This window comes from Aotus nancymaae, unplaced genomic scaffold (genome assembly GCF_030222135.1).
Source record: "Aotus nancymaae isolate 86718 unplaced genomic scaffold, 86718_ANA_hifiasm-v0.15.2.pri h1tg000008l, whole genome shotgun sequence".
In the NCBI taxonomy this organism is placed as follows: Eukaryota; Metazoa; Chordata; class Mammalia; order Primates; family Aotidae; genus Aotus; species Aotus nancymaae.
Window position 1 is genome coordinate 20,257,445 of NW_026988419.1, and position 22,491 is coordinate 20,279,935.

General features: G+C 34.4%; 1 protein-coding gene across 3 annotated transcripts in view; it reads right to left on the reverse strand.

The window, feature by feature from the left end:
• The window catches only part of SPAG16 (sperm associated antigen 16), a 1,059,797-nt gene that overhangs the window by 1,034,850 nt on the left and 2,456 nt on the right, over nt 1-22,491 (reverse strand). For 2 of the 3 annotated variants that reach the window (XM_064373027.1, XM_064373029.1), the window contains exons 2-3: nt 12,762-12,808; nt 11,543-11,638 (exon numbers count right to left, since the gene is read on the reverse strand). In XM_064373027.1, the coding sequence (XP_064229097.1) occupies nt 11,543-11,638; nt 12,762-12,808 (143 nt within the window). Of the gene's footprint in view, nt 1-11,542; nt 11,639-11,759; nt 11,872-12,761; nt 12,833-22,491 lie in introns of all 3 variants that reach the window. The other variant, XM_064373028.1, reaches the window with a different exon arrangement.

A 22,491-nucleotide genomic window follows, 5' to 3' on the forward strand; every position in this document is an offset into this window, starting at 1 on the left:
ATGAATTTTAGAAACACTGTGGAACAAATATTTAGTGACAAAAGGAGCTTATACTGCTATTCCATATGGAAATAAACAAGTCTATTAACTGGATCAGGGATCAACTAACAGTTCTTATAAATAAAATTTGTTAGAGCACAGCATGCCCATTTATTTACATATTATGTATGGATGCTTTTATACTACATGAGACAGTTGACTAGTTGTCACAAAGTCCTTATGGCCCTCAAAACCTAAAGTCCAAATTGAGTAATCCCTAATCCAAAAATCCAAAATCTGAAATGCTCTAGTAGCCAAAAATTTTGAAGCCCCAACAAGACACCACAGGTAAAAAATTCCACATGTAAGTACTTAACACAAACTTTGTTTCATATGCAAAATTATTTAGAATATTGTACAAAATAACCTTCAGGCTATGTGTACGAGGTATATACAAAACATAAATGAATTTCATGTTCATAACTGAGTCCCAGTCCCAAGATATCTTAGTGTATATGTGAAACTAAATAATCCAAACCTAAAGCTTTTGGAACTTTATACTTGTTAAAGCTTGAGAGGAATGGGAATATGTGGCCTGAGCCATGTAGCATGCGGCTGTAACTTCTGCTTCTTTGATTATAGATTAAATATCTTCTTCATTATTGCCCTATAAATGATTAGGAAAGATGGAATACCACCAGAGATAAGACTCCTTTAGAACAATGCCCTTTCTTGCAGAATGTTAAAGCAATCTTCCTTGGAATGTACCAAGCTGTAAATCAATCAAATCATTATAAACTATGTAATGACCTTGTATGGAAAATGCTGTTAACTTCTGTTAACTTCTGTTTCTGCCTATATAAGTGAAAACTTAACTTCCCCACTTTGGAATGCTCACTCATTCTTTTGGAGACTGTGTTTCCCAGGTGGGTATCCTCACTTGAGTAACACTAAATAATATTTTCCAAATGTCATTATCTATCATTGATATGTATTTGCAATATTCCAACATCTGAAAAAAAATCTAAAATCTGAAACACTCTAGTCCCAAGCATTTTGGATAAAAGAAACTCAAATTGTATATACTATTTTGACAAAACATCTTAGCAGGTCTAAAGCTGGAAAAATGAAGATATTTCAGCAAGTAATAAATGAAATTGGGATAGCCATAAAAACTATCATATCATGCAAGTCAGTGTACAAAATAAATCAAATAATGCATAGTTTCTCAAAAATAGCAAGGAATAGGGAATACTACTTCTATCTTATGGAATGAAATGTAGCTCAGTAAAAATAAAATTAAAAAAATAAAAGAACCACTGTCTCTAGCGCTTTCATTTTCTTTGCATTGGCAAGAAGTCACTAATTTGTTTGATGACATTTGAATAAGCAGATTTATTCTCACCTACAGAAATTCAGCAGCAAATTTTCCTTTCGCCTTCTTTTTCCCAAGCTGGTAATGGTTATATAACAAGTTACACGGAATGCACAGAATGTTTACATAGAAATCCAGAGGAAAGAGGATCTTTGCCGTCTCAAACAATTCTTTCCAAAAGTGCTATACATAATTCAACACTGATGTTTATTAGTAATAGCTGCTATGACATTCACAATAGTGGTGAGTTGAGGCAAATTTTGGCGAACTTTGAAAATACAGTCAGAGAAAGAAAAAGGGTAAAACACAATGAAACATGCGTATGAGATCTAAAAAAACAGCCTCAAAAGGGAAAATCTAAGAGTTACTGGCCTTAAAGAGGAGCTAGAGGCAGGGAGGGAGTAAGAGAGAGAGAGGTAAACAGGAGGCAAACAGGAGGTAGAGAAAGATATAGGTGTAGAAAGTTTATTTAAAGGGATAACATCAGAGAATATACCAAACCTAGCAAAAGATATCAGTATTCAAGGGCAAGAATATTATAGAACACCAAGCACATTTAACCCAAAGAAGACTACCTCAAAGCACTTAATAATCGAATTCCAAAAAGTCACAAATAAAGAAAGGATTCTAAAAGCAGCAAGAGAAAAGAAACAACATAGATATCTCTAATACATCTGGCAGCAGACTTTTCAGTGGAAACCTTACAGGCTAGGAGACAATGGCATGGCATGTTTAAAGTTATAAAGGGAAAAACTTGTATCCTAAAATAGTCTAACCAGTGAAATTATCCTTCAAACCTCAAATATCCATGAAGGAAAAATAAAGATTCTCCCAGACAAACAAAAGCGAAGGGGTTCCATCAACACCAGACCTGTCCTACAAGAAACACTAAAGGGAGTTCTTCAGTCTGCAAGAAAAGAATGTTAATGAGCAAGAAGAAAGCATCTGAAGGTACAAAACTCACTGGCAATAGTAAGTACACAAACACAGAACATTGTAACACTGTAATGGTGGTATGTAGACTACTCATACTTTGGTAGACTAAAAAAGATGAACTGATCAAAAAAAAGTAAGTACAACAATTTCAAAATATAGACAGTACAATAAGATATAAATTGAAACAATAAAATGTTTAAAGGTAGAAGGATTAAGTTAAAGTGGAGAGTTTTCAGTAGTTTTCTCTTGCTTTTTTTATTTGTTTATGCAATCAATGTTAAGTTGCCATCAGCTTAAAATAATGAGTTATCAAATAGTATTTGCAAGACTCATGGGAATCTCAAATCAAAAAACATACAACAGATACACAAAATATAAAAAGCAAGAAATTGAATCGTACCACCAATGGCCCTCACTAAATGGAAAACAGGAATTAAGAAGAAAGGGAAGACCACAAAACAACCAGAAAACAAATAACATGGCAGGTGCTTTCACCTTAGTTATCAATAATAACACTGAATATAAATAGACTAAAACCACCTCCAATAAAAAGATATAGAGTGACTGAATGGATAAAAAATTAAGACTCAGTGATCTGTTTCCTACAAGAAACACACTGTACCTCTAAAAACATGTATCAACTAAAAATAAAGGAATGGAAAAGATATTCTATGCAAATGAAAACCAAAAAAGAGTAGGAGTAGCTATACTTATATTAGGTAAAAGAGATTTGAGACAAAAACTATAAAAAGAGACAAGAATGTCATTATATAATGATAAAGGGGTCAATTCAGCAAGAAATTACAATAGTTGTACCCAACAGTGAAGCATCCAGATAGATAAAGCAAATACTATTAGAGCTAAAGATAAAGATAGACCTCAATACAATATCTGGAAACTTGAAGACCCCAATTTTGGCACTGGATATATCATAAAGACAGAAAATCATCAGATTCATCAGACTTAATATCTGCACTATAGACCAAATGAACCAAATAGCTATATCACAGAACATTTCTTCCAGTGGCTGCAGAATGCACATTCTTCTACTTATCACATGTATCACTCTCAAGAATATACTATCTCTATCCTTGAGATATATATGGCCTGGCATATTGGGCCAAAAAACAAATCTTAAAAAATAAAAAGTAAAACCCTCAAATTATGTCAAGTATTTATTCAGACTACAATAAAATAAAGTTAAAAACCAGTAACAGAAGGAGTTTTGGAAACTATACAAATGCATGGAAATTAAACAATATGCTGATGAATAAGAAAAGCAAAGAGGAAATTGAAAAATTTCTTGAAATGATGATGGAAACACAATATACTAAAACCTATGGAATATAGTAAAAGGAGTACTAACAGGGAATTTTTTAGGTATAAGTGCCTGCATCAATAATAAAGAGAAATTTTAAATAAATTACCTAGTGATTCATTTTAAAGAACTAGCAAAGCAAGAGCAAACCAAACCTAATAAGTAGAAGAAAAATAATAAACATCAGAGCAGAAATAAATGAAATTAAAATGAACAAAACAATACAAAAGATCAATAAAACAAAAGCTTGGTTTTTCGAAAAGATAAACAAAATTGACAAAACATTAGCCAGAAAAAAAAAATTTTAAAGAGTAGACTCAAATAAATATAATTAAGAGGAAAAAGGGGACATCAAAAACAATACCAAAGAAATTTAAAAGGATCATTAGAGACTACAATGAGCAACTACATGTTAGTAAATAGGAAAGCCTAGCAAAAATGGATAAATTCCTGGACATACACAACCTACCAAGACTGTAACATGAAGAAATCCAAAAGCCAAACAAACGAATAATAAGTAACAAGCTTGAGGCCATCATAAAAGGCTCCCAGCAAAGGAAAGCCCAGGGCACAATGGCTTCACTGCTGAAATGTACCAAACATTTAAAAGATAACTAATTCCAATCCTACTCAAAGTATTCTAAAAAATGGAAGAAAAAGGAATACTTCAAAACTCATTCTATGAGTCCAGTATTATCCTGATTTCAAGGCCAGACAAAGACATATGAAAACAAGAAAACTACAGGCCAATATTCCTGATGAACATAGATGCAAAAATCTTCAACACCATGTTAGCCAATTTAATTCAACAACACATTTAAAAGGTCATTCATCATGACCAAGTGGGATACCTCCTTGGAAAGCAAGGATGGTTCAACTTATGCAAATCTATCAATGTGAGACATCATAGCAAAAGAATAAAGATCAAATATCATATTATCCTTTCCATTGATGCTGAAAAAAGCATTTGATAAAATTCAACATCCCTTCATGATAGAAACCCTCAAAAAATATGGGCATAGAAGAAACATACCTCAATGCAATAAAAGCCATATATGACAGACCCATACATACTATCTTACTGAATGGGGAAAACCTGAAAGCCTTTCCTCCAAGATCTGAAACATAACAAGGATGCCCATTGTCACCACTATTATTCAACATATTATTGGAAGTCCTAGGTACAGCAATCTGACAAGAGAAGGAAATAAAGGGCATCCAAATCAGAAAGGAAGAAGTCAAATTATCTTTGTTTGCAGATGCTATAATCTTATACTTGAAAAAACCTAAAGTATTCACCAAAAAACAATTAGGACTAATAAATTCAGTAAAGCTACTGAATATGAAATCAACATACAAAAATCAGTAGTATTGCCATATGCCAACAGTTAACAATCTGATAAACCAATCAAGAAAGCAATCACATTTACAAATAGCTACGAATAAAATACCTAGGAATTAACTTAACCAATGAAGTGAGATATCTCTACAGTGAGAGCTATAAAATACCAATGAGAGAAATGAAAAAAAGAAACAACAAAATGAAAAGATATTTCATGTTCATCAATTAGAAGGATCAATATTACTAAAATGTCAATACTATCCAAAGCAATTTATAAATTCAATGGACTATCCATCAAAACACCAATGAGATTTTTCATGAAAACAGAAAAATAATCCTAAAATTTATGTCAAACCAAAAAAGACCCACATTAGCCAAAGCTATCCTGAACAAGAAAAAACCAGATGAATCACATTAAGTGACTTCAAATTACTCTATAGAGCTATAGTAAACAAAACAGTATGGTAGTGTTACAAAAACAGATATACAGAACAACAGAACAGAATACAGAACACAGAAACAAATCCATACGTATACAGTAAACTCATTTTTGACAAATGTGTCAAGAACATATATCAGGGGGAAAAGACAGTGTCTTCAATAAATGGTCCTGGGAAAACTGGATATCCATATCCAGAAGAATCAAACTAGACCCCTATCCCTTGCCATATACAAAATCAAATCAAAATGAACTAAAGACTTAAATGTAAACCTTCAAACCAAGGACCTTCTAAGAGAAAACTCCCAAAAGAAACTCTCCAGGACATTGGTCTGCAGAAAAATTTCTTTACTAATGCTGCAAAAACACTAGGCATCCAAAACAACAGACATATTGGGTCACATCAAGTTAAAAAGTTTTGCACAGCAAAGGACACAATCAACAATGTGAAGGGACTCCCCATAGAATGGGAGAAGTATGTGCAAACTATCCATCCAACAAGGGATTAATAATCAGAATATATAAGGAGCTCAAACAACTGTAAAGAAAAAAAATTTAATTTTAAAACTGGCAAAAGATCAGAATAGACATTTCTCAAAAGAAGACATACAAATGGCAAACAGTTATATGAAAAGGTACTCAACATCATTGATCATTAGCAAAATGCCAATCAAAACTAGAATGAGCTATCATCTCACCCCAATTAAAATGGCTTTTATCTAAAAGATAGCCAATAATGAATGCTGGAAAGGATGTGGAGAAAAAATAATCCTTGTACACTGTTAGCGGAGAGGTAAATTAGTACAACCACTATAGAGAACAACTTGGACATTCCTCAAACAAAATAAAAATAGAGCTATTTAATGTGATTCAGCAATCTTACTGCCAGGAATAGACTCAAAAAAAAAGGAAATAAGTATATCAAAAAATCTCTGCACTTTTGTGTTTATTTCAGCACTATTCACAATAGCCAAGATTTGGAGGCAACCTAAGTACCCATCAACAGGGGAGTGCAGAAAGGAAATGTGGTACGTATATGTAATGGAGTGGCATTCAGACATCAAAAAGAATGAGATCCTCTCATTTCCAACATGGATGGGCCTGGACATCATTATGTAAGTGAAATAAGTCAGGCACAGAAAGACAAACTTCACACATTCTCACCTATTTGTGGGAGCTAGAAAGTAAAACAATTGAACTGATGGAGACAGAGAGTAGAACAATAGTTACCAGAGGCTGGGGAGGGGAGAGGGAACAGTTAATAGGTACAAAAATGTAGTTAGAATGAATAACATCTAGTATGTGATAGCACAACCGAGTGACTATATTCAAGAATAATTTATAGTATATTTTTAAATTAATAAGAGAGTATAATTGGATTGTTTGTAACATAAAGATAACTGCTTGAGGTGATAGAACCCCATTTACCCTGATGTGATTATTGTACATTGTATGCCTGTATCAAAATATCACATGTGCCCTATAAAATATATATACCTACTATGTACCTTCGAAAATTTAAAATTTTTTAAAAATGGACTACTCTAAGATTATTAAAAAGGTATTATATAAGAAGTGCAGGATGCCATATCAAATGTCACGGGAGATACCAAAGTAGCAGAGTACAAGATGCTGCTTTCAAGTCTTTGCAGTGTGCTGGTTACTAGCACAGGAGATTAGATGTCATTGTAAGGTGAGGGCAAAATATAGTTGGAAGTGAACATTCATTATACAATAATAAATACTACCTTGGCTTTTTTGGTCAATAAATTTGAAAATGATATTTTAGGCTAAGATAGGTAATTGTTGGAAGGAACTGGGAAAACAGGAAAAGGAAGACAGAGAGACTGCAGGAGGGTGTATCTATTCTCATATCTGAAGATACTTATGGGTGCTTACAGGATGTTTGTTGTATGTACAGTTGCAACACACCTGGCAGACTCCTGCCCCTTCAAATAAATGTTTACATTCTGTGTCTTCCTGAATGTGTATCATGTACACACCTTGAAGCACTGACACGGAAAAGAAACACAACCACCTTAAACTGCTACGGTTCTTATTTATACTATAAATTAAAATGGATAGCTTGTTAATATACTTATGCCTCAATTTATAGTTTTTCTGCATTTATACACAACACACACACAGACAACCCTTCCAAGCTCTAATGTGATCATGAGTATCTCTTTTATCTTCATGTATGATATTTATTCAACATATAATTGGTGAACATCTCCCATGTACCAGGTACCATGAAAGGTCTGAGAATTAAATGTGAAAAAGACACAGTTCTGCCTTAAGGAATTGAAAGGCTCATTTAAAAAAACAAAACATTACAATACAGAAGCTTTTTTGTTATAAACTTAGATTACAAAACTCTACTCACGTATAAACAGATATCATACATGCAACCATTATGTACACTTATGAAATGTAAGTTGTACTTTTATCTCTATTATACATTATATACAACTTTCACTATGGCTTTTAACTAAATTATGAGATGAAAGAAAGAAAAAGAAAGAAAGAAAGAGAAAGAAAGAAAAGAAAAATGTATTCATCCTAGACTACATTTTGGTATATTAACATAATAGCAAGAAAACTTTTTTATATTAATTCTTAATAAATATAATTGAAAATTTCTGAGAATAGAATTCTATAAAATGTCTCAAACTTTATGTTCCCACAATGCTTCTTACTATTAAAAATTTTGAGGACTCCAGATAGCACTTATTTCTCTGAGTTATACCTATCAAGAGTTATATGTTAGATATTTAAATATTCATTTATTTACTTTAAAATAATTATAATAAAACTTCTGCACAGATAACATAGATAGAATTTTTTAAATAAACACTAACTACATTTTCCAAAACAGAAAAAGAACAAGCTAGAAGAGTGTCACTTTTATACATTCTTACAAATCTTTTTAATGTCTAGAGGAACAGCGAGATCCCCATATTTGTTTCTGCATTCGACCTGTTGTGATATGCTGTCTTGGTTGAGCTGCATGAAGAGAATCCTCCAGCAGGTGTTTAGTTGGAAAATTAAAGACAACATAAACTCCCTAAAAGGGGTCTTGAGAACCCCCAAAAGACCTCCACAATGCTTTGAGAACTATTGATACATATGCTAAAGAACATTGTCACTTGGGTCAGTCATCATTTAGTCTTCTCCAAAAATACTTAAATATTCAAAAGAAATTCCATAAATTCTACTTATATTCTCAGAGGACAAGAAGGAGGAGGAAAAGGAGAAAGAAGAGGAGGAGAAGGGGTAGTAGGAGGAGGGAAAGCATCAGGGAATTGAACAATTATATAACTTGGGTGTCTTGTTACTGTCATCTTTAAGTATCAAAATTCCACATTTATAAAACTTAGAATTAGGAATTATAGCAATATAAGACCTTTGAGATTGTACCTTGACAGTTAACAGAATAAAATACCAATAACCAAAGAGGCTAAAGAATTATCCCAAAAAAATGGCAAAAATACACTTATAAAAAGGCTCAGAGTTTAGAAGGAGAGACCAAGCTTAAATGTAAGCAGATCTTTCTTTTCATATATTTACATACGAATATCCCTAAGTAATACACACACACACACACACACACACACACACACACACACACCCTGAGAAACATCATATATATTGTCCTATCTTGTATTTATACTTGGAAAAGACTTCAGTCTGATAGTATAACCAAACTACACAATTATTATAGATTAGTAACATTTCCTATTGTTTCAATTTTTTCAAGAATAACTTTAAATATAATGAAAATATATTTTATTCAGAATTCAGATCATTGAATCTCCTAAGAAAACTGATAGTGTATCAAATACAGTTTAAAGTTACAACACAAACCATGCCATCGATTCTCAAATATTTTATCTGTACTACCCATGTTTTAAGGAAATCATAAGAACTTATTTAAATGTCAACTATTCAATAATTCAGTGTTAAAATTGTAACAAATAAGACAATTTACATTATTTCTACTTAACTTTCCAGATAGTATCATAACCTTTTACTTGCAATCTTTAATGAAAATTTTAAAAGTTCTATGCATAGAGATTACTGCATTCTTTGGCACAGAAGAAAATATATCATGTTTATGAATACATATAAGATCAGAACATAAAATTAATTTAACAAGCAGTAAGTATTCCCTAAAACAGAAAGCCCATAGCACAATTCAAATTATTGAAGATTAAAATGCTTTAGAAATAAAAATCAAATTAAAAAATACAACTAATATGCTTATGATAAAATGAATCCATATTTAATTTTAACAGCTTAAGGACAACTTCTGTGAATTTTCAGCCTAATACTATTCCTACAAAGAATTTTTTTTAATGAGGTAAAAAGAAGCTAAATGAGAGTCAATCAGCTATAGACATGCCAGAAATCTAGAATGTTAACTCATTTAAGGTTATTATAAAGAAAAGCTTCCAATAAATCGATAAAAGAAGAATTACTGATATTTGGCTCAGTAGATATAACAGCTACAACAATGCATTTCTTCCTCAACTGTCCTCTGATTTATCTTTGCATTTACAAACACTTTCAAGCATGACAGAAGAAAGAAGCAATTACAGTTTTGTTCATAATTTTTAATTTAATGATTATTCACTTATTAAACTGCTATTTATTTAGTGCCAACTATGTGCTAAGCACTATATTAGCCACATGTACTTTACCAAATACTAATACAAATGAGTGGTACATAAAGCGTTTGTCAAAATCCTTAATGATGTAAAGCAAGAGGATGATGAGAAGTGAATAAATCTATCAGTTGCATGTCACTGAAAATAATATTGATACATTTTAAAACTATTCCTACAAATTATGGCATTGAGATATTGAACAGACTAATAAGTCTATGTAAAAGACTTCACATTAGGCTGGGCGCGGTGGCTCACACCTATAATTCCAGCACTTTGGGTGGCTGAGGCGGGTGGATCACGAGGTCAAGAGATCAAGACCATCCTGGTCAACAAGGTGAAACCCCGTCTCTACTAAAAATACAAAAATTAGCTGGGCATGGTGGTGCGTGCCTGTAGTCTCAGCTACTCAGGAGGCTGAGGCAGGAGAATTGCTTGAACCCAGGAGGCGGAGGTTGTGGTGAGCCGAGATCATGCCATTGCACTCCAGTCTGGGTAACAACAGCGAAACTCTGTCTCGAAGAAAAAAAAAAAGACTTCACATTGTGTCTACCAAGAAGAAGCTATGTCCATGGGATGCTTTAGAGGACGTTATTTACTATGAGCTGTAGTCCTCAATTTACAACAGAATGCAATTAATTCTGGCTTGATGAAATCTTCTTCTAGAGCTTTTATTCCAATTTTGAGTGGACATTTTGAAAAGGAGCTGTTGAACTTCTATATTGAAGAAGTATACAGAATATAGAAAGAATGACATGGTATAATATGCAGTCTCACATACAATGCCACACTGAGGAAGGCAAATCTGCAACCAAAAAGAAGTTTCACAAATTCTTTCAGATTTCTCAGTAGTAAAGGGGTTAATCATTGAAAGAAAGCATCCTTCTTATGTTGGTACAAAATAAAACATTTTTAAAAATATTGTTGCTATAATTATTAAATGATTCACAATTTTAATGTGTTTTCAATTTCATAGGAATGCCATCAGTTTTACATATTTTTAGTTACCTGTATTATAATTAAAAAGCATCCTCCACCACATTCCTTAACATAATTAGTTCATAAGCCTCACAAGAAAAAGTCTTCATATATTAAGCATTCCCTGTAATACTTTCATTCTGAAAAACACAAAATGCTTACAAAACAGACTGTAAAACTTGTATATGATACTAAATTCTAAACATGGATGTTGAAAATTCTTGGTCTACCCTCCAGTGAGATTAATCAGACAAGAGTTCTGAGAGAAGGTGTCACTTGATACAAAGTCATGCAAGAGTGACGATGACGTGGAGAATGATAATCCAAAAAAGAGTAATTATGACTGCTTACCTTAAACTGAAAGCTTGATGACAAATACACAGAAATGAAAATGACATAGCAGGTGACTGGGCTGCACTGATAAGTATTTACATTAAAATGACTTTCCAAACTTCATATAAAAAGCACTACTGCTAAACTATAGACTACACTAGTGTTCAATTCTTACCAAAATTTCAGTATCTGTAGCCTGTTCTTGGGCCATCTGAATTGCTTTTGCCAGATCTTCTTCACCTTCTGGTATGCTAAAATTGTCATCTTGTATCTAGATCACAGAGAAAGAGAAGGATAGAAGAGTGAGCAGAAATATAAAATACTTTATTTTACTTCAGAAATAATTTTTCTTCACAAAGCAAAGGATCAAAGAAACACTTTATGTGAAACACCATGTCATTCTGAACATCTATGAGAAATGAATAACAAACTGCTTTCTTCTGACTTCCTTGTAAATGTCAATAAATGTCACTTCTAGATTAGTTTGTGGGCAACTGCTTTTATCTATAATAGCAAATGTAATCTAACAATGCTGCTGAAAAAATAATAAGGCTATCTAAATATCACCATTCTCTCCCCATCCCAGGTATTCTCCACCATCACTTTTTCATAAGTATTAGCAACTGAAAATCGCTGGTTTATTAAAAAATAAAACTCACTGAGCATTAAAATCTTGAAAGGACATGATAGATTGTAATTATGTTATTAATGAGTTAAGACTTAACACATGCTTCTTATGTGCTGATCACTGGTTTAAGCCCTTTACATTTATTAACTTATTCAGAAACTTCATATGGTACATATTATCTCAATTTTACCAGTAATAAAAAGTCTGTCTCCAATGTCTGTTCCATCTCTTGTTCACCCAGGCTTGCCAGGCTTATTTCCACACAGTTTCATTCACAGCCTCTGTCATCTACCAGTGACTTTATCCTCCAAGTGTCCAAAGCAATGATAGGTCTCATGGGAACAATGAATTAAAGGAAAGCTTTGAGATAGGACCACATTAGACAGAAGTACAATTAAGCCAGAAGGATGCATAAGGCCTGAGCTCCAACTGGGTAGTGGGAATCTAGGAATCCTTGCTAAGAGTGGACTGAATGACAGGAAATGCCTCCTGAACAGAGATGACAGTTTATGGTCGTAATCTCTAAGGCAGGCAATAAGGAGCTAAACCTAAAGGACAATTAGCAGGAAAACCAAAAGAATCAGATGTATTATCCAATTTAAATGTTTAAATAGAATTTTCACATCTCATTCTTAATCAGCTAAATTCAGTTGAAAAACTATCTCTTAAGAGAAAAGAAACGGTTCTTACATGTTTCAGAAAATAAACATTTCATGAGAATGACTGCAATAAGTTTACAGAATAAATACCTAAATTAACATATTACCTCTTCATATTCATAGTCATCTTCAGATGTTTCACTTATGGTGACCTCTGAATATCTTGTCAAGTTTTTATCTCAAAAAATATAGAATAAAATTATTATACAAAAAATTGATTTGACCTTCAAATATAGTATTGGATTCAACTGTCTCCCCAGGAAGTTGGAAAATATATATAATTTTTAAAAATGTATCTTCCCCATACAGCCTATAAATCTAGATATTTTAAAATAAAATACTTTGTTATTTTTCACAACTCAAATCCATGAAAAACTACATTTCCATCTGTCTGTTTGACTATTTACCATCTATCTAACGATTTCCAACTTGATTCTATAAAGGCCTATGAAAATATACATAGTATCATAAGGTAGCATGAATTAGAAAGAGATAACAAAAAATGGTAAATTTTTCATTCATCTTAAACCACAGTGAATTTTTCAGAGCTCCTGAGTTAACTCTTCACAGTGCATGAATAAAGTGTGACTTTATTTGGTTTAAAGTGTTGTGAATTAACAAAACAAATGCACACCAATAAGTATAAGTAAAAAACACATATCAATGTTTATATCAATAAAATTTAGTTAAATTTTACTTTTCCATACATCTCTATTTTTAAAATATCATTATAGGAAAGATAACTTCATTTTTAAGCAAATACAAAGTATATAGCCATCATAATTCAAAATTTCATAAATAGGGAAGAAATTAAATATCAATGGAAATGATTCTAACATAAAACAATTCTAAGAGAATTGCTTTAAGACTTTCAAAAATTATGTTACTCTAATTACATGAGAACTTCAAGACAATATTTTATACTAACTCATAGCACACACCAGCAATGCTTCTTGTTGTTGTTACTTTTTTCAACTACACTGACTTGGTTATACCAAGTTTAAAACGTATGAATTAAACACAGTAATGGTTATGAAAATCAAAGATAAGATTAGCCTATTCTTCACTTTGCTGCTGATCATAAAATGTCCCTGGTTGGGCCAGGCACAGTGGCTTATGCCTATAATCCCAGCACTTTGGGAGGCCAAGGCAGGATGATCAAGAGGTCAGGAGATCGAGACCATCCTGGCCAACATGGTGAAACCCATCTCTACTAAAAATACAAAAAAAAAAAAAAAAATAGCTGGGCATGGTGGCACGTGCCTGTAGTGCCAACTACTTGGGAGGCTGAGGCAGGAGAATTGCTTGAACCCAGGAGGCAGAGGTTGCAGTGAGCCGAGATCGTGTCATTACACTCCAGCCTGGGCAACAGAGCGAGAGTCTATCTTAAATAAATAAATAAATAAAATGTCTCTGGTATTATGCTTACCAAGACTTCTGTTGTTTGTAACAAGAATAGGTAACACTTATTCTTATTGTTTGTAACAAGAATAGGTAACATCTCAAAAAAATAAATAAATAAAATGTCTCTGGCATTATGCTTACCAAGACTTCTATTGTTTGTAACAAGAATAGGTAACATTTACAGAGTATTTAATAGGAACCAGGAACTGTTCTAAGGGTTTTCTGTGTATTAACTAATTTCAACCTCATCCTGCCTATGAGCCTGGAACTACAACTCCATTTTACAAATCAAGAATCAGAGGCACCAAGTTTCCACAGCTAGGACCTAACAGAGTCGGAAATCAGCCCAGACATTTAGGTTTCACCATGTTATATTGTCTCTCCATGTTCTGTATGGGTTTTCTGTGCTATATAAATATATAAAATATTTGCCAATTATTTTCCACAGAGATCTAAACCTATAAATGTATTATTGCTACTCAGCTCCATCACAAGTAATCATTCTTCCCTGTATTTCTTATCCCTATCCCTCGAAGGTGACACTTAAGCCCTATTCTATTATGGCCAATCCTCACATATCAGGTATCTGTCAAAAGGTCAGTATTTTGTTGCCAAACATGAGTAAACGCCTCTCCTAATAACACAGTGAAAAGTAATTAGGCTCAAAAATAGCTAGTTAAACAACAACCACATAAAAATAGTTGCATACTTGCAGTCTATTCTGTAACTTTAAATCATCTATATGAAAGACTACAAAGAGTAAAATACTTCCTTTATTATCTACTACTGCAGAACAGTTTCTAATAGTTTTTAACTCACTCTCTAATTCTTTGCCATCAGCCTCTTTAAAGACCATAAAGCTTCTACTAGCAATCTGTTTAAGGTATTTTATCTTTCACTAACAAACTATTTCCAACATCTCCCTAATCCCCAGTTCCAAAGTCATTCTGTTACTTCTTATTTAACATCTCACTCCAGATATTCATCCTGAAGGTCATGCTAAGTGAAATGTTAGATACAGAAAGACAAATACTGCATAATCTCACTTATATGTGGAATCTAAAATAAAGTCCAACTCCACCAAAACAGACATTAGAAGGAGAGTTACCCATGAATAGAGGGTAGGGAGAATGGGGGGATGTTGGTCAACATTGCACAAATGTTCAAAGAATTTATGGAGACCTAATGTATAGCACAGTAACTATGGCTAATAATAACGTAGCGTGTATTTGAAATTTGTACAGAGAGATCTTAAATATTCTTACCACAAGTAATATAAAAATGGAAAGGTAACTACATGAGGTAAATATGTTAATTAGCTTGGGTGTGGTAATTATTTCACAATGCATATGTAAATAAAAATATGTTGTATACCTTGAATATATGTAATTTTGTCAATTACATCTCAATGATGAAAAAAGGAACAATAAGCATTTATGATATTGTAATTTCTCTGGGTCAAGAGCTCAGTGTCGGTTTAGCTGGTGGAATTTGACTTGGGGGGGGTCTCTCATGATGTCACAGTCAAAATGACAGTAGGATTAGGGTCATCTGAAGGCTGAGATGAGGCAGCAGGATGCATTTCCATGGCAGCTCACTGACGCTGTACTAGTTTGCCTGAAGACCTCATTCCTCCCCATGTGGGTCTCTCCACAGACTGCCTTAGCATCCTCAAGATATGGTAGCTAACTACTCCCAGAATAAGCAGTACAAGAGAACAATGTGGATGCCACAATAGCTTCTCTGATCAAACATCAGAAGTCACACATCATTTCAATATCTTACTGGTTACATGGGTCACCCTATTCAATGTGTGAGGATTACATAAGAGCATGAATATTAGGAGGTGGGGCTCACTGGGTGTGTATTAGTTCATTCTCATCCTGCTATGGGAAAATACCCAAGACTGGGTAATTTATAAAGAAAAGAGGTTTAATTGGCTCATAGTTCTGCATGGTTGGGGAGACATCAGGAAACCCACAATCATGGCAGAAGGGCACCTCTTCACCGGGCACCATGAGAGACAATGAGTGAAAGCAGGGGAAATGTCAGACACTTATAAAACCATCAGGTCTCATGAGACTCACTCATTATCATAAGAGCAGCATGGGAGAAACTGGCCCCATGATCCAATTACCTCTACCTGGTCCTGCCCTTGACACATGGGGATTATTATAATTCAAGGTGAGAAATGGGTGGGGACACACAGCCAAACCATAACAACAGGTGTCATTTTATTTAACGACTGTCTTCCTTCCATACTATAAGACTGTTAAAAGAGTTAATATATGTAAAGCATTTAGATAAGTACCTGGCTTATAGTAAATGTTTTAAGTATTTGTTGTCATTTCTTTCCTCACTCTGCAAAGAGATGACTATCTATGGGAAAAAAAATCTTAAATTTCTCATGCCTCTGTTCCCCCATATGTTAAAATAAATAAAAGACAATTCTAAATTTCTCACCAGTCATAGATTTATAGCTTTCTCATGGTTTTATATAATGAGATAAAATTTCCTAAAGTTCAGCTAGAGGAAGTCAGCCTCTTTTCTATGAAAAACCATGAACCCTTCTGAGAGACAGCTACTAGAAAGTCATTTTGTAAGCAGTCACTTGTATGTCTCCAGAAAAGCAATGCCATCCTTCACCATGTTCGTACCGTAATAATTTCAAAAAGAAGTAAATGCTCTAAAATCTTCAGGACAGACTTTAAAGTTGTAAATAAGCCAACCACTAATAAGATTATATGAGGAAGAGATGTCACATAGAGATACAGAGTAGAAAAAAAAGTGATTTGTCCTCAAAGCATAGAAAATATCAAACAGTACTTGCATCCTCCTACCCAGCAAATATTCTAGACGATGGCTTTTTATCACTAAAATGTATTACTTTCCAACAATCAAAAAAATTAAGGGAAAACACAACTACCATTTTATAAAACTTAAAAGTATTTTCACATGGACCAAAACTATATTTATTCTCGTAACACCGCAGTGAGGTCTAACAGCACAGATATAGTCGTCTCTAAATTGAAAATGAAGAAACTGAATCAGACCTTAAAAGATTTGCCCAAGATCACATAGCTATGAATGACAAAGATAAATTCCTGAGATACAAATGCCATGATTTGCTGCTACATCATACTGTTTCTACAGTAACACAATAGGATATTTTTTTTAACCAATATCCTACGTAACGAACTCACCTATTTTTTCCCAAAACTCTCAAGTGTTACATCAATAAGAGGTAAATTAAATCACAAAGATAGCTCCATTTGAAGATCCACAGAGGAAAGAGAAGTAGAAAAGAGCTACAGGCTACAGGCTCAAAACGAAATCTAACCAATGGCAAGAGATTGATGAGACAAAATACATCAGGTAGTGGACAAAACACTCAAACTAGGAAGATACACACTTTGATTGGTTTTTATGTATCCATGATATAATTTATATTTTAAAATTCCCAGAAGTAACTCAGTTTAAATTGTGCAATGTTATTAAAGACATAATAACATTATGTACTTTGACATAACAACAAAAAATGTACTTTGACACTTATGTTTGCATGCATCTTTTTACCTGGATAGCTAGCTGGCAACATGGACAGGTGCACAAACTGATCCTAAAGTGATTCTGCAGCAGTTTGCAAATATACACACTATACAAAATATAACAATTAATGTTGAAATGGGAGGAGAAAAGGAAATAGTATTATAGAAATAAGGATTAAGATGCAACACATACCATAGGTTTCATAAGATTGGTTAAAAAGAACCCCCAGATTTTACTCTAAGCTTCCCAGTAAACAGGGTAAAAAGGGACATGGAATCAGATGCTAATTCTTTATCAGCCCAGTGAAAACTGAGTTTCTCAACAGATATCCAGCAACATCTTGTTCCAAAGCCAGAGAGAAATGACATTCTTGGGTTCTCATAAAAACAACAGTGCATTGTAGATATATCAATCCCCTTGGCCCTTGGGACAACCAAAAAGGCAGAGAGAAGTAGGATGTGATGGAGTACTATATGTGAAAAACTTTGGAAAGCATTGCTTTGGATAGCAATCTTACCAGAGTAGAAAAGGTTAATTCATCAAGAAAGATAAAATGCTTTACACTCTGGTTCTGCTTTCACTGAGCAACTTTCTCATCTGTAATTTAATCTCTTAGGTGATCCTATTCTCCAGGAAGCATCCATACAATTAAGTTAATCACAGTTTTCATGCAAAGTTATTTTTCCACTGAAATAATAAGCTAGCATTCTTGCTTAAAACCAGTTTCTTAATGTCAAGCTGCCTTTAAGCCCTTAAAAAAACCCCTTCCCTCTAGCTCCCTAGTATTCCTTTAAAGAACACTGTTGAATTTCAGTTCCAAAATTCTTCTGCCCCATCTGTTCCCCTTATATCTGGTTCTTACATATCTGTATACTTGGCCTTAACTTGACACTTAATACTGTGCCTGGTTTTCTACACTGTTCTTGCCTAGGATACTGTCCATGGCTCCCCTTTTCTCCCCACGCTGAAGCCACAGCCCACAGCACCATCCAAGTCCAGGCCAGGTTCTGTATCCCTAGTCATAACCTAGACACAGACTGAGGCTCCCATTCCTTCCAAATCTCCATTTGCTCTGAAAGGAATTTAGTAGCACTTATGAGTTTCATAGTATGAATTAGTTCCCTGGTATTTGGTCACCATGGGTGAACTATCTCATAGTTTCTGCATTAGCAGAGCCTGCACCAGATCCTGACATTGTAGATATTATCAGAAAATGGAAAAATGTAACACCCACACCGAAACTGCCAGGGAGCCCTAAGCCCATCGCAGTACTACAGAGGACACAACTGCCAGAAGCCTCAGGGAGACAATTTTGGTTGGCCTAATGGTGCAGCGCTTGAGGTGCCAATTGGTACAAGGGGGAGACAAATAACATACTGCAAATGGACCAAAGCCAGAAACCAATGAACAATTTTCAGATGCGAGCAGCATACAAAGTACCTTACACATTGCTCTCTTCCAGTGCTGCATTTGTAGGCAGTGGTTTACTGCCAGCAGCAGCAGCATCTTTATAAAGAACTGGAGTGAAACGTATAGCTAATTATATTTTACATGATTTCCCAAAGCTACTATAGACAGAAATCATTTTGTAATCCTTGCCATCACTGCAGAGCCAATGTGCAAGGGACAATCTAAAATCTAGCCTGGATTTTCCACGATCAACATTTTACTTATTAAATTGAAATAAAAATACTGTAAATAGCAAACTTCATTAGTCTTGTTCCCTTAGGAAGGCCAATTTAAATACGTTAACTGAGTAATGTAGACAAAAAATGGAAGGTATCTGGCATGCTTATGTTCACATTCCCTTTTGCCAATTGCTCCCTGTAGTTCTTACCATGCAGTCTTCACGAGGACTCAGAATTCTTATTAATATCTTATACCAGGGAGCCGCTACCAATTCAATAGAATTGGCAAGAGTGGAAATGTATTGACCACCCCATCCTAGATAGCTAATGTGTATCTTCTACCTCCAAAACTGGAAAATAACTTTTGTTCAGCATATAAGACTCAGTGCTAATGGCAGCTGCTGGTAAGTCTTTCCAACTTCTAGGCCAGGAGATCCAAAGATACAGGCTCTATATGTGATATCTCTATCTGAAAATGTAACGGCTAGAGGTCAAGGTATTTATCTACAGACTTCCTACTTCAATTACAGTCCTTGGACCAGCAACACTAGCAGCACCAGGAAGCTTCTTAGCAATGCAGAAGCTCAGCCCCCTTCCCAGACTTACTGAATTGGAATCTTCACTTGAAGATCCACAGGTGAGTCATACACACCTTAATGTTTGACTACACTAAAGGACACAGAACAAAACACATTTTTTTCTCTCCAGATAGCCTATGACTTTCACACATGTAAAAATCAACACTCTAGATTTAACAACATAGTTCTTGGTGTATCTATATGCAAATTGTCTATCCTTTTTATTTGAATATACATAGGGTATGTATATTCTAATATCTAAGAACCCATGCACAAATTAAGTTCCAATGATAAGAAATACACTATTAGAGTTCATAATAATTATTAAGAATTTTACAAATGTCTTTTCACTTAATACTACAAATATTTCACAGAAGTACCATGTTATAACAGAAGAAAACGTGGCTAACACATGTATCTAAAGGAATGCTAGTTTTAAAAAAAAGAGAAAAGACAAAGAAATCTATGCATCCACCTTTCTATTTTTACTTACTCAACTACAATGTTTAGTTTTTTTTAAAAAAAAGTTAAAAACCATACAGTAAATTCAAAAAAAAGGAAAACTTCAATTTAACTAAAGTTATCAGTGAACATTACTATTGCAGTGAAAGGCTAGATGGAAATGTTACTTAAGGAGACAGCAGACTGGTACAGTGGCTCACGTCTGTAATCCCAGCACTTTCGGAGGCCAAGGCGGTAGGATCCCTTGAGCACAGGAGTTCGAGACCAATCTGAGAAACAGAGACCCCTCTACCAAAAAAAAAAAATAATAATACAAAAACTAGCTGGGCATACAGCTGCAAACCTATAGACGGAGCTACTCAGGAGGCTGAGTGGGAAGATTACTCAAGCCTAGGAGCTTGAAGCTGCAGTGAGTGATCATCATACCACTGCACTCCAGCCTTGGTAGCAGAGCAAGACCTCATCTCTAAAAAATAAGAATTATTATTATTATTACTATTAGATGGAGTCTCGCTGTCTCAGGCTGGAGTGCAGTGGTTTCATCTCGGCTCACTACAATCTCTGCTTCCCAGGTTCAAGTGATTCTCCTGCTTGAGCCTTCTGAGTAGCTGGGATTACAGGTACACACTGCCACACCCAGCTAATGTTTTTATTTTTAGTAGATATGGGGTTTCACCATGTTGGCCAGGATGGTCTCAATGTCCTGACCTCATGATCCACCTGCCTTGACCTCCCAAGTTCTGAGATTACAGGCATGAGTCACTGCACCCAGCCATAATTAACAAATTTTTTTAAAGACAGGATGAATCTTAGATAAGGGCATCAGTCTAGTGTGATACTCATATTTCAGGATCTAGAGTCCTTAATTTTGAAGTTTCAGAAAGAATTGACTTTGGGACTCCATCCAGAGCTGATTAGTTTCACAGAACTGGCTCAAACTTACTCAACTCTCTGAAATTGTTGCTGGGGGCAGAGGAGACCTATTAATTGGCCAGTAAACTTACACCTGCCATCTAAAAAGCCAAATCCTTGGTATTAGAATGCCTACAGAGAGGAAATAATCAAAAGCTAGAGGAGCCAGGTGTCCATGTAAAGGAAGGTATGTAACAAAAACAATACCTCGAGGGCTCCACCTTCCTGGGGTCCATGTATTCCATTACTCTTCCTTGAACAAAGTCTCTTTAGACAAATAACAAAATCAATTAATCTTTAGCTTTCCTAGTACAAATTCATTCTGGCCTTCAATTGTAACTGGGCAATCCTAAATGTCCACAGTCACACATTAATAGGTAGCCCCTCCCCACTACAATTGAAAACCTCACCCAAGTTGTGTTGATTTCTAATAATAGATTTATTCACAAAAGAAAACCAATCTTCTCTCTCAGTTCTGGAGATACCTACTTGAGCCTTTACATATCACATAGCTAAAATCTCACCTTGTATTTTATAATGCTGCAAATATTTTTCTAATGATGAGTTCTAGAGAGGATTCACGTACTCCATAACACAATTGCTTAGTGTTCTGACAACAACTAAGATAAGAACAATGTCATGTATGTTTATATCTCACCTTGTTGAAGTTTAAAAGATAAAAGCAATGATATTGTGAGGTTCCTTAGAAGAGAAATAGGCGGCACTGTTACAGCTAAGCGATTACAGAGAAGGAAGAGGTGTTGCAGAGGTAAGAATTCTTTTTCCTGAACACAGTGTCTAAACCATTATAAAGGACATGGTGCCTTTATTAATGCCCCCACCCATCCACCCAAGGTGGATCCCGGCTGTTTCTTGCAGGGACATTATTAATGTAGTGTGGATTTGTAGTGTAGATGTGTACCGAGCCTGAGTCAGGACAGGTTAATCCATATTCTTCACATTTGAGTGTTTAAAGGCAGAAAAGTGAGAGATTTCCTAAAGAATTCAACTTCTTTCAAACTCTTGCTCGATATTGCTAGCTCACTGTCTAATATACAAGAGCATCTGTTCAGTCATAAATAAGGGCAAGTCCAGGACAAATGTAGATTAGAAGTGACTAAGTATATGTACAAAGCAGAGGACATCAGATTTCTGATTCATTTGTGCATATTATAACTTTTATTTACCCACCACAGTAGCTCAATTTAATTGCCTGCAAGTAAAGACTTTAAACCAAATGAAGTCCCACTTTGGCAACTATCATAATTGCCTTAAGAAACAATGTCAAATAACATTACACAGGC